This window comes from Globicephala melas, chromosome X (assembly GCF_963455315.2).
Source record: "Globicephala melas chromosome X, mGloMel1.2, whole genome shotgun sequence".
Taxonomy (NCBI): domain Eukaryota; kingdom Metazoa; phylum Chordata; class Mammalia; order Artiodactyla; family Delphinidae; genus Globicephala; species Globicephala melas.
Genome location: NC_083335.1, coordinates 98,159,708 through 98,172,319, shown reverse-complemented (window position 1 = coordinate 98,172,319; position 12,612 = coordinate 98,159,708). Strand labels below are relative to the sequence as shown.

At 32.5% G+C, this 12,612-nt stretch overlaps 1 protein-coding gene across 1 annotated transcript in view; it reads right to left on the bottom strand.

Moving 5' to 3' along the window:
• The window catches only part of DMD (dystrophin), a 2,243,521-nt gene that overhangs the window by 1,389,096 nt on the left and 841,813 nt on the right, over positions 1-12,612 (bottom strand). Inside the window, exons 21-22 of the mRNA XM_060293058.2 lie at positions 9,859-10,039; positions 1,495-1,640 (exon numbers count right to left, since the gene is read on the bottom strand). Coding sequence (XP_060149041.1) covers positions 1,495-1,640; positions 9,859-10,039 — 327 coding nt within the window. The remainder of the gene's footprint in view (positions 1-1,494; positions 1,641-9,858; positions 10,040-12,612) is intronic.

Here is a 12,612-nt window from a genome sequence, read left to right as displayed (position 1 = left end):
TTTTGTTATATTCATTTGTTTTATTTTTTTAGATTTCTTTTTGCACTTTAGTACGTAAAAAAAATCTCATTTTGTAAATTTGTACTACATCCTTTACAATTTGAGGTACAATTTTTCATAGGATTAATGGTCATTTATGTCTCTTTCTGGTGACTACCTTATTAATGACTTACTCAGACAAGTGTTTTCCTTATCTCATTTTTCTTTAAAATTGGCTCTGGTATTTTTACAATGTTTGTGATCACTTCCATTGATTTTTGTGCTTCCCCATATGTTTTTAAAGTTTTATTAAAAATTTCTCCAAAATTTATGATTAAAATGTTTTTGACTTTTTAATCTATGTGGTAGCTTGTTTTGGTGTAACATTTGACACAAGGTTCTAACTTCATTTTTTTCAGTTAGTTAATAATTCATCTTCTCAATAATATTTATAAATAATTTTCCCTCCATCACTGTTTTATCAATGGAAATACACTGTTCCATTCATCTGCATACAGTTTCTTTTATACTTAACCCACTCTCCTAATTGCTATACCTTTGTACTCTTATGTCCTTACATTTATAGTTTTATTAAGTCACATATTCTTCAAAGTAAATTTTGGAACTATTTCAGGTATTACAAACAACAACATAAAGGGGCAAAAAGATTAAACAGTTATAGGTTGTTTGGTATTATAGTAGAGGAAATAGTTTAAATAGTACAACATATACTGGGAAATGTTTAAATAAAGATTTCTTTGAAGAACTTCTTCTAAAATTACTTTTTTAGGAAATAATATTTAATTCCCAAAAAAGAACTCTTGATATAACAAAGTTAAATTTTTAACTTTTTTCCTTAATTTAATTCTCAAAATGTGGACATATTATCTCAGCTCTTAATACAATGAATGAATACACTTTAATGTCTTACAAAATAAAATGTGATTAGATATACAACACAGGCTTTTCAGAACTAGCAGGGAAAGTATTCTAAAATCTCATACAAATTATTTCTTTAATTTCCCATATTAGTATTTTATTTCCTGATATAAGACTATTAAAATACAGTGAATAGAACTCAAAACTTAATTACAATATTACATCAAAAGGGGTTTAAATTAAAACTAATTTTATAACTACATTAATTTTACCACTTTCTTTTTGGAAATGTGAGATGAGCTCTAAATCAGCAAACAAAGGGGAGGAATAATACCAGAACTTCTATAATAATCAAAATCCATGTTTCTGAAAATACACACTAAGCAGGAAAGAATATACTTCTTAAGTAGACCGTATCATTGTTTTCAAAGATGGAATTTTTATCTTATGGAGAGAAGGCACAAATGCATAAAATATTACACTTTTAAATTCTTAATCTTCATTTTTTCAGCTGGTAAACTATTACACTTGTCACGATTATTTTAATTCTAGTATTATATTAAGGTTATACCAATGTGATTGCTTGATAGATGAGATCTGTACTGTATTGTTTAAGACATTTAAATAGTCACAGACCTGTAACTCCCCGAGTCTCTGCTCCATGATCTCATATTCAGTGACAGTAACCTGAGGTACAGAGAGTTTGGTTTCTGACTGCTGGATCCACAGGAGGATGGTACTCATGGTCTCCTGATAGCGCATGGGTGGCAAAGTGTCCAAAACTTTATCGAAAGGGAAAAAAAGAGAATCATTTAACCATTTAAAACTTTGTCATTTGTTTTCCTAAGCTGCCAGCAAACTCAATCATACTAATAATTACAAATATTAACAAAGTGTGAAAATGTGAATATACAGATTAGAATATGATTATGTTGTTGAAGATAAATTCCTATTACATGCCTGATATTTTGACAGAAACTATGCATATATTACATCGAATCCTCCTATCAGCCTTGCAAGATTTGCATTGTTTAATTCATGTTTTTTAAGGTGAGGAAATGGAGCAACAGAGAGGCTGAGTAACTTGCCCAAGGTAACACAGATGGTAGTTGGAGAAACCAAGTAGAGTTCATGTATATTTGACTTTGAAGACTACTCTCTTTCTGTATTATCATTTGCCTTTGGGGAAAATAGTATCATTATCTACAGCAGGTGATATTTTATATTACATCAGTTCATGCTGTATTTTACTAAAAGAAACACAATTTGTGTGCGTTTAGTGTCAGAAACTCTAATAATGATCACGTACATTATCATTCTTAATTCTTACAATAAACCTGTGAGATAGACATTTTTATTCCATTTACATTTGAGGAAACAGAGGCTATAAAAGAAGGCCAACTAATCTGTTCATAGTCAAACATCTAGTAAGTGTCACAGCCAGGATTTTAAACCAAGATCATCCTGTTTCAAAGTCAAAGCCACCAACAGACAATGTACTTTCTCTAACATATATATATATATATATATATATATATATATATATACACACACACACACACGCACCACACACACCCACACATATATGTATATGTACATACATATATTCATTCCAACTATATATAAAATTAGGGAATGAAATTTATATATATATGGGAAAGTACAATGTGTGTGTATATATAGCTATATACAAGTTTTTAATCTAAAATGTATATATACTATTTATTACTATACATTATTTTCTATTTTATACACGCCCACACAGATTATGTGACTTAAGTAGCTATACTGACCATGTTCAAGGTTGAGAATTTTGGCAGAAAACTGGAAACCATAAAAATGATCTTCAGTGTTTTAAGAAGAATAAAAAAGAAATTGTAGAACTGAAACATGCAATAAGTGAAAAAGTGATAACACAATGAATAGGTTTAAATGCAGATTAGACAAAGCTAAACAGAGAATTAGTAAACCTGAAGGTAGGCAAGAAACATATACATGTATGTGTGTGTGTGTATGTATGTGTATTTATATATATGTATACATGCATATACATATATATCTGGAATGAAGCATGGAGAGACAAACAGATGGAAAATAAAGATGAGAGAATAAGAGACATAGAAAAAAACAGTAAAATGAACATAAATGTATCCCAGAATCACAGAGAGACATGGGACAGAAGCCACATTTGAAGAGATAATGGCTGAGAATTTCCCTAAACAGATAAAATCACACTGCAAAATACTAGCTCAAATCACTATATCCAATTGCATTATTTAAACCACATTATTTTTATCAGATAGCCTATGAGTTTCACTTCTATATACCAATTCCTTCTGAACTAAATGAAAAGAATATAGGAAAGTACTTTGCACGTTTGTTAAGTGGGGTTTTCAAATGGAAAATATATTTCTAGAAAGTGTGTTAGAAAGGGATACTGAGAATTTTACTCAATGTGCTTATATTTATTTGGCAGTTCATGCCCAAATATATTTTAAGAGGCCTTCTTTAACCTGAGCACTTCTGATTTCATACTGGAGGATCTCAAAAGATCTCTGTGGTACTTTAAACCTCACTGCTTTCTTTCATATAAATAATGTGTTTCTCTGCTAACTACATACATTTGAATGCTAGGTAATTATTAATAAAAACAAAGAGGGATCTCATGAATAGTACTGAAGTAAAGCAGTTATGATGAAGCAAAGAGATGGAAGGAGACAGGTCTATGGGTAGAGACAAGGAGGTATGTTGGATAGATTATAAAATGTACCAAGTTTAGTTTAACTGAACTTGAACATATACATTCTGGAAAACAGTGCTTGTTTTCCTTGTGGCAGTGGCTGGGACACAATAAACATTTATTAGAAGCTTGTCAGAGGTGATATGAATCAGTCCAATTTTATCCAGATGATGAATATATGTCAGGAGAGAAAGGTAAGTATAGAAAGAGTTGATGAAGATATTAGGGTTACTTTTTATTAGAAAAAGATCAACAGGTTTTTCATTAACATCTATCAGAATTGCTTCTCCATTCTGTTTGTACAGAAGGAGGCTGTGTAGCATGACAATTAGCAAGTCTGATTATGCAGTTCAGTAAACCTGTCTTTTGGAATTGGCTCTCCACTCACTAGCTTTGGCAAATTACTTAACATTTTAGCATCTTAGACCTCATTTATAAAAATGGGGATGTAGATACTTTGGGGAGAATTAATTGAAGTCATTTATTATTCCTTCATTCAGCCAATAATTATTCAGTGCTCTGAGCACCAGGGAAGCAAGAAGTAAAAATTAAAATAGCAAAGCCTTGGCTTTCATTATGCTTAAAATCTAATTGGTGAGTCAGAAAATTAACAAACAAATCAAGAGACTATAATGACTAATAGAAATAAATGGCAGTGAAGAAAAATTAAGTTATGGCGGTGGGGGGGAGATCCTTCCAGATAACGCAATAAAAAAATTTAAGATTGAGAATTAGATATAAAAATGTTGGAGCAACGAGGATTTACACAAGGGATGGTGGGCAATCAATAGATTAGCAATGGAAGATACTACCATCTCCAAGCTTAGAGGGACAAAGGGAAGAGGTGTGAGATGGTGTTAGAAGAAACCAATAATTGGAACCACCCAGCAGGAGCTGAATTCACAGGGGGATTCCCTTTGGGGATGCAGGGTCCCTGAGGTATGCTGTTTCCAGAGAGGGCTAGAAAGTTGGAGGATTAATTCTCAGCCACTGATGGAGAGGCACCCTGTAACACTGAGAGGGGAAGAGAATAGTCTATCTTCTCTCCTCTTCTCACCTTCAGTATCCTCCAAGTGCCTCCCACTGGCTGAACCAAGCAGGTAGACAGTTTAAAAAAAGGATCCTAGGAAGTGTAGTTTTCATAGGAAGAGCAGGGAATGGCACTGAGAAGAGACAAACAGAAGATCTGCCTGGAGATGATGGTGCGAGTGCGTACAGAGGGGAGGGAACGGAATTTGAGAGGGGCAACAAAGTACATCAGTGGTTTTACCAATATTCCATTTCTTAAGTTTAGTAGCTCAGTATGCAGATTTCTATTTTTTTCATTATTTAAAAAAAATGTCTATAAGTTACAGAAACTCTTTGAATACAATAAAAGTATTAAATAAAATGAAAAGGATAGAAAGGGACCAGACAGTGAATAAAAAAGCCCTCTCTTTGGAAGTATCACTTGACAAGAGACTTAAAAGCACTGAAGGAGGGAGCCATATGAATACAGAGAAGAAAGGTTTTCCAGGTGGGTAATAACAAGTTTAACAGTCCAAAGACATGAGTATTTCTAGTAAGGTAGGAGCACAGCAAGGAGGCAAGTGTAGCAAGAACAAAGTGAGCAAGGTGAAGTGTGGTGCGACATTAGGGCAGGGGAAACTACGACCATGAAGGCCTTTGTAGATCTTAATAAGATGCTACATTTTATTCTAAATTTGTCTCTATATTTGCTGATTACTGCATCCATTGTTGGGTACATATTTGCTATTATTATTAGCTAGAAGGGAGATGCAATACAACAGGAAAGTGAAGGAGACGTACTCAAGACTAAGTAGAAATTTTAAGAGTTTAATACAAAGTTTTATCTATGTTAATAAAAGGAGAACACTTCCTTGCTAGGGAGAGAACAAAAGCTGAATAGAGGCACTCATGTTCTTTCATTTGTGGGGAGAGGTAGGTTCCTTTGAACTAATTTTACTTTCTAGAGAACCAGATGCATAGCCAAACCTAAGACATTGCTCTGAAATGATTTACAAACACACACACATACACACACACATGTCCACACATGAAGACATACAATGCATGCATATGAATATCCTAACACACACACAGTGAATTTAAAAAGTTAGTGTCCACTTCATCCTGCAAAGAGAATCATGATCAGACCAAACTTTAAATAATAATAATAGATAAAGATCAAGGGAAATGGTAACAAAAAGGATGAAAGTGTTTTATTTGTTTAACTTCAGGTTTACTTAAATACTGTTGTTTCAGTACTGGTTAATACTTAATGGTCATTTAAAAATACATATACAAGGCATAGTTTATTATATTGCACAGCATATTTAACCATGTATTTGGAAGAGTGTTTAGACTGTGCTGAGGATAATCTTGGCATTTGTAGCATCCTGGGGAAAGATTGTATTTGTAGTTGTAATTGTACCTACATTAAATGAGAGGAAACAAAGATTTTCTGACTTGTCAGCTTATCACCAAAGTGATAAGGTAGCATGAGCACTGTACAAGTATAAAACAGTTACTTAACTCATAAGTATATGTTATAATATTATAGATGGTCCAAAACTCAGTCAGCATCCACCTATGGAATAGATCAAAGGAGGGAGGGAGGAAAGGAGATAGACAGATAGACAGACTGACAGAAATAAAATGCCATACATTCAAAGAATCCATTGTTTTTCAGCACAGGCCAGCATAAAACAAAAATCTCTCAAATCCAGAAAGAAGATGACCACTGAAACATTCTATATTATTAAATAATAAATTTGATTGATCTTTCTTCTATTAACCAATACAATTCTAGCTAGATCTTAAGAAATAATCACAACTTGATACATTATTTTTCTTTGTGTTAAACAAAATGTCAACAAAGTATGCATTAATTTGCATTATTCAATGAATAACTTACATTATGTAAAGTCTCATGTTCTCTTCAAAACCCTGATAAAGTATTGAAGAATCCAGACCACCATTGCATGTGGGCACTATTTACCATATTGTATAGATGGAACATCTTATTCTGTATTCTGATTCGGGATGTTTGGGCACATTTTTTTCCTTGAAATCTGGATCCTAAGTAAACTCTCTGGGTGTTTCACAGGTGGATTGCTTTGGGGAGGAGCTAGAACTGAAACAGGACCTAGCAAGTCCATAGTTTCTGAACTAGCTATCTCACTACCCATGTGTGGGTTCATCAATCAGGAAATACATCTGAAGAGCTGTGGGAATAGTTACCCAATGGGCTCTAATCTCACCCTCAAGTCCACTTCATTTCTAAGGGAGGCCCTGATTGTCTTCTCCCTTCTTTAGCTTCCTTCTGGTCTCTCAGTTTAATGAGAAGGGAAATATTTCAGTTTCTGAACTGTTGATATTTTTCTGTATAACTGCTTCGGATCAGTATTCGGATGCAAGACGTAAAGTTCTCTCGTTGAGAGCTAAACCAAACTTCCACTCTATTCTGAGAAGACAAAACAACTTGTGAAAAGATCAAATGCCTTTGTTAGTATCTCACAGGTAAGTTATTTAGCTCAAGCAAAAACCCACGCAAGGGAAGATCCTTCCTAGTCTCTCCACGTGTACTTTTGCTTCCTTTCAATCTATCCTCACTGCTCAGTTTCTGAAAATGCAAAACTGATTTATGATGTTATATCACAGCATAAAACCCATCAGTATTGTTTCATTTTTCTCATGTTAGTGTCTAGAACCCTCACCGTGGCTCATAAAAGGCCCTTCTAGACTGTTTGCCTCTCTAGGCTCACCTTGCATCACTCTCTCCTCTCTGTGCTCCAGGGACACAGGACTTCTCAGATTCTTAGCTAGCCAGCACCTACTACCCTTAATCTCACTAATTCCTGTTCATCTTTCAGCTTCTGTGTCCTCTCTGAGGACTAAGAAAGATAATCTATAAGACTGTTGTTTGTAGACTAAAAATTACTATGAATATAGAATACATTTAACTTCTAATATTATTTTCTCATATCATCTTTGCCAAATACCAACCACCAATTCCTCACACCAGTTTTCACCATTTAAAGTACACTTAAGATGTCAAGATTTTGTTTCATTGTGAGAACACTAGTAAAGAAGAAAAGGAAAGAGGGAATGAAAGTCAAGATGGATTCCCAAGATGGTAGCTCTTACTTGCTGAATACTTAATATGTTCAAAGCACCATGTAGTAATACAAGAAATGAGATTTACTCCCCGGTGTAAGTTTGGGGGAAAACATACATATGGAAAATTCCTTGAAAATAATTATTAATTAACAAACTGAACTGCAATATGACTTGATGTGGTGAACTTTTATTCACCATTTTTATATATGTACATAATACATATATTATATATAAATATATATTACATAAAATTATATATAATTTATACATATAATATACAATATATGCAATGTATAAATTATATATACACAATTTATATATAATATTTAATACACATAATGCATATAAATTATATATACAAATATAAATTGAATAATTTATAATTCATATATATAATCCATATTTAATTAATGATTATTAATGAATCAAAGTAAGTTTTCCAAAAGAGTGAATCAAAGTGTTAGAGATATTTGGTTAATATAGTGGAAAGGAGCACATTTATTTAGACATAAATGAAATGAAAATATTTGGCACTTTTATAAACAATCATCATATATATGCAAGATAAAGAGAAGACATGCTAATATAGATGGGTATACTGATAGCTATATGAACAGAGGTTATATATTAATATATATTTATATTATGGTGTCATAATCAAATCTGTTATCATCACACATCAACATTCTGAACACCTTTAAAAGAAACAGAAAAAAAATGTTAAACCTTAATATAATGAATAAGTCTATGTAAATTAAAAAAATTTCAGTGAATAAGCTCCTCTGACAACCAGTTACAGTATAACCATTAACATGTACTTGACTTTAAGGGAGGTTTATGGATTTTATGATAAGAAAAATGCATTATTCTTAAATAGGTCAACGTTTGAAAATTTAGGACATTTACAATCTTCTCCCCAATTAATTTTACAGAGGCCCAGCAACAAGTACACTGAAATCCACAAGAGGGAGCTGACGTTACTGTAAAGTTGTATTACCTGATTCCCTATCAGGAAAATAAACCCCTCAGTAAAAATGACTTTGAAGTAAAAGAAAGGGAAACAAATGCATTTATCTTTCATTACATGACCTCACCAGGAAATAAAAAGGAAAAAAAATAGGAAAGTGAGGAAAGCCCGTGTATTACCCTAGGCTGATTCTAGCATTGTTATTATGTGGTAAATTTTTTACACATTTGCAAAGGAAAGCAGTTAAAAATGTGTGTTCCAACAAATTAAAGTTTCAGTAGAAAACAAATATATGTTTTTGTGATTCTCATGACAACTTTGAGGATGACTTTTTAAAAAAAAATATTTTTATCTTAATGCCTTAAAAATCTAGTTTTACTCTATAATCCTTTGTGTGTACATATATATACATATGTATATATGTGTATGGTGAACCAAAGACCCATTCGCTAATGCTTAAAAATGTTCATAAACCTGCTTGTCAAAGGAATTTTTGTCTGATGAGTAGGGATATTTGGACTGTGTATTAATATCATAAGAGCAAACTGGTGAGAGACAAAATTGACATCCTGAAAAATTTGCTCGTCATATGGTAGGCATTTGCATAATTGCTCCACTCATATGTTGTATTTTACCAGTAAATGAGAAAAAGAAGATATTGTATATTTATAGTGATCCAAGAGTAAAATGCAGCCCAAAGAATAATTTGTCCTTGGCTGAGTTTCAGTTGCCACATGTATGCTACAGCTATAATAATCTTCATATAAATTGATAGAAGTATTAGCAAGATGCCTAGCTAGATATCCTTGCACATGAAGCAAACTGGATTTGATGAAAACCTACTAACAGGGCTTCCACTGCTCTTTTATTTCCTTCAATGTTCCAAACATTTGACTGTAAAATTTTCAACCCGCCAAGGAGAAGTTACGCCTATACACAACATATAGTTTATTTGTTCTTCATAGTCATGACATTATTATGGAGGGAGCAAGAAATGGAAATCTAACAGATTTGTTTTCCGAAAACAACATTCCATTAGTTGTTACTACAGGTTGTAGAGAGTATGGTTTCTTTGATGGAAATCATTCTTTCATGTTAGTACTTTCTCTTTTCACGATAAATAACTAATTTGGAAAACATCAAGTTAGTCATTTTAAGTATTTTTACTTACTTGTCTGTAGCTCTTTCTCTCTGGCCTGCATATCAGCAAAGACTTGGTTAAAATGATTTGTAAAGGCCACAAAGTCTGCATCCAGGAACATTGGCCCTTGTCCTTTCTCTTTCAGGGCTATGCTTTGAATTTTTAATCGCTCAATTTGAGGCTGAAGAACTGACAGCCGGTTGACTTCATCCTGTACCATAATTTAGAGTATTAAAATAAATAACGTTTTTACTTTGCATACATTACATTTTTGCAAAGAAAAGTATTAAAAGGCAGTGATGCAAACTTAGCTTAATGCCCTTATCAAAATATTGGTAAGAAACATCCATAATGGTTGAAGCAAGCCTCCAGCACAGGTGATCAATTTAAGAATACCTTGACTCTTCATTCAATAGATATCATCATATACAATGATTTTTAAATTTCAAAATGACATCATTTAGAACATTAATGGGCATAAATATATACAGCTGAAAAGTACTATGAATGACCTTATATCTTCTTCATAAATCAAACATGGATGTTTCTCTACCCCGCTCATGTCAAAATTGTGCACCTTTACTTCAAATTCTAAGCTCATTCAATGAACAATTTTCTTTAAATTCACTTGTGTAGAATATAAATTGTATATATAGCTACATATGTCTGCATATATACATACTACATTAAATTATGTTTATATATTAATTTTATATAGATTACATATATATGTAATCTATGTAATATTTATGTATATACACTCACATATTTGTGTCTATAATTATCTAAGTTTTGTACAGTCTTATCACTTCTCCTGACTGAATAGGCAATTACCATCATTTTAATTAGGGAGACTGTTTGCTCTGCTTTACTCTTGTTGTCCTGGCATAATTGTTAACAGCACCCCCTTTCACTCTCAAGACTACTCTGATTTAGTTGATAAAAATCACAAGCACACTCTGCCGTGCTGTCCAATGTAGTAGTCTCTCATCACATGTAGCTACTGAGCACCTAAAAAGTGCTTAGTCCAAATTTAGATGTGCTGTCATTGGAAAACATACACTGAATTTTGAAGACTTAGTATGAAAATACAAACTCATAGTTTAAAATAATGATTAAATCTTGAAATGATATTTTTGATATATCAGGTTAAATAAAATGCATTATTGAAATTCACTTATTTACCTCTTTTTCCTATTTAAATGTCATTTCTAGAACATTTAAAATTACACATGACTTGAATTTGTGCCCTGCATTCAATTTCTTTGGAACGGTGCTGTTCTTGGTGTAAATGTTTTCATACTCTTTTTGTTTCCAGTGAAGTTGCAATTCATATGTTTCTAATAAATACATAATTTGAACTCAAACAGAAATTTCAAAATGCTCTTTTTTAAAGTATTATTACCATGGTTGTTCACTTAAAAGTCATAACTATGCTACCTCTAGAAAAAAGTACTTCAGGATCATTTATTGTTCAAAATGTAAAAAGCAGGAGAATTAAAATGTAAAAATTGGATCACAAGACAATTAGAAGGAAAGGAAAATTGATAGAATTATAATAATTATGAACTAAATAAAAATCTGAGCTTCCTGGAAATTAATGTAAAAAGTAAAAAAAAAAAAAAAACTTATTTTTGGATCCATGCATACTCTTTTAGAGAGAGTAACTTTTGTCTTGGGACTGAATGAGATAAATTTATCACATGGATCCTTTCATAGTAGCAATACTACCTAATGGACAATCTATTTTTAGAAGATATAAAGATAACTTTCAGAGGAATTTTGGTATGTGATTATAACAGTATGAGTTGATTCAGGTAGGTTAACCTCTAACAATCAAATTCTTTTGGTAGGTGAAAATTAAAGACATTTAGATAAATAAGGAAGTGACCCCCATCTCTCCCATTCAAACATAAAGCCTCTCTATCAAGTGCTAGAAGGTAGAAGCATATTCATAGAAGAAGAGTAAGACAAGAGATAAAGGGTAACACTCTGTGGTTTGGATTATAGAATTACAGACATGCACTTTGTACACTAGACTTGCAAATGGTACCAATGACATCTGCCATGAAACATTTAAGAACCCGATTTACATCTGGCCAGATGTAGGGCCATCATTCTTCCTTCTTAGGGGGCTATATAATGAGTCTACAGTATAGTAAAGTATGTTCTGCAAAACAAAGGGGACTTTGAAACTAATAAAACATTTGGGCAAATGTTCAGCAGGGATCTTAAAGTTCTAAGAGTAAATCATAGGAAATATCATTTTGACCTCAAATATTTAACATTTAAAAGATGTTAACAATTACTCGTTATTTCCATAAAAGGGCCTTAGTGTGGATGGTCCTCTAGAGTAAGGCATGTTCTCTCAGTCTGTTTATCCTTCAAAATTGTATGTTTATCTACTAGAAAAACTTGTATTTTTTTCCTCAGGAAAGGGTCCATGGATTTCTTCCAATTCTTAAAGGGCTCCCTAATCCTCAACATATTAAGAACCAGTTCTGGCAAACATTAGATTTTGAGCTAAATCTGCACCCTAATTTTAGAAACATCTCCAAATAACAGAATGTGCTGACAAACAGGATGGAGTAATTTATCTACCTATTACTAATCACAACCAAGTAATCACAATTTCAACTGTTGTGTGAATGACATGGGGCTTATCCTGCTAAGTATTTTGCCTAAGGTGATTCATCAAAGTAACAGAAACCAATGGGGCAGAAAGAAACAGTAAGGAGTGATGAAGAGGCATAGACTTACATCATCAGAATTTGGAACTTTGTG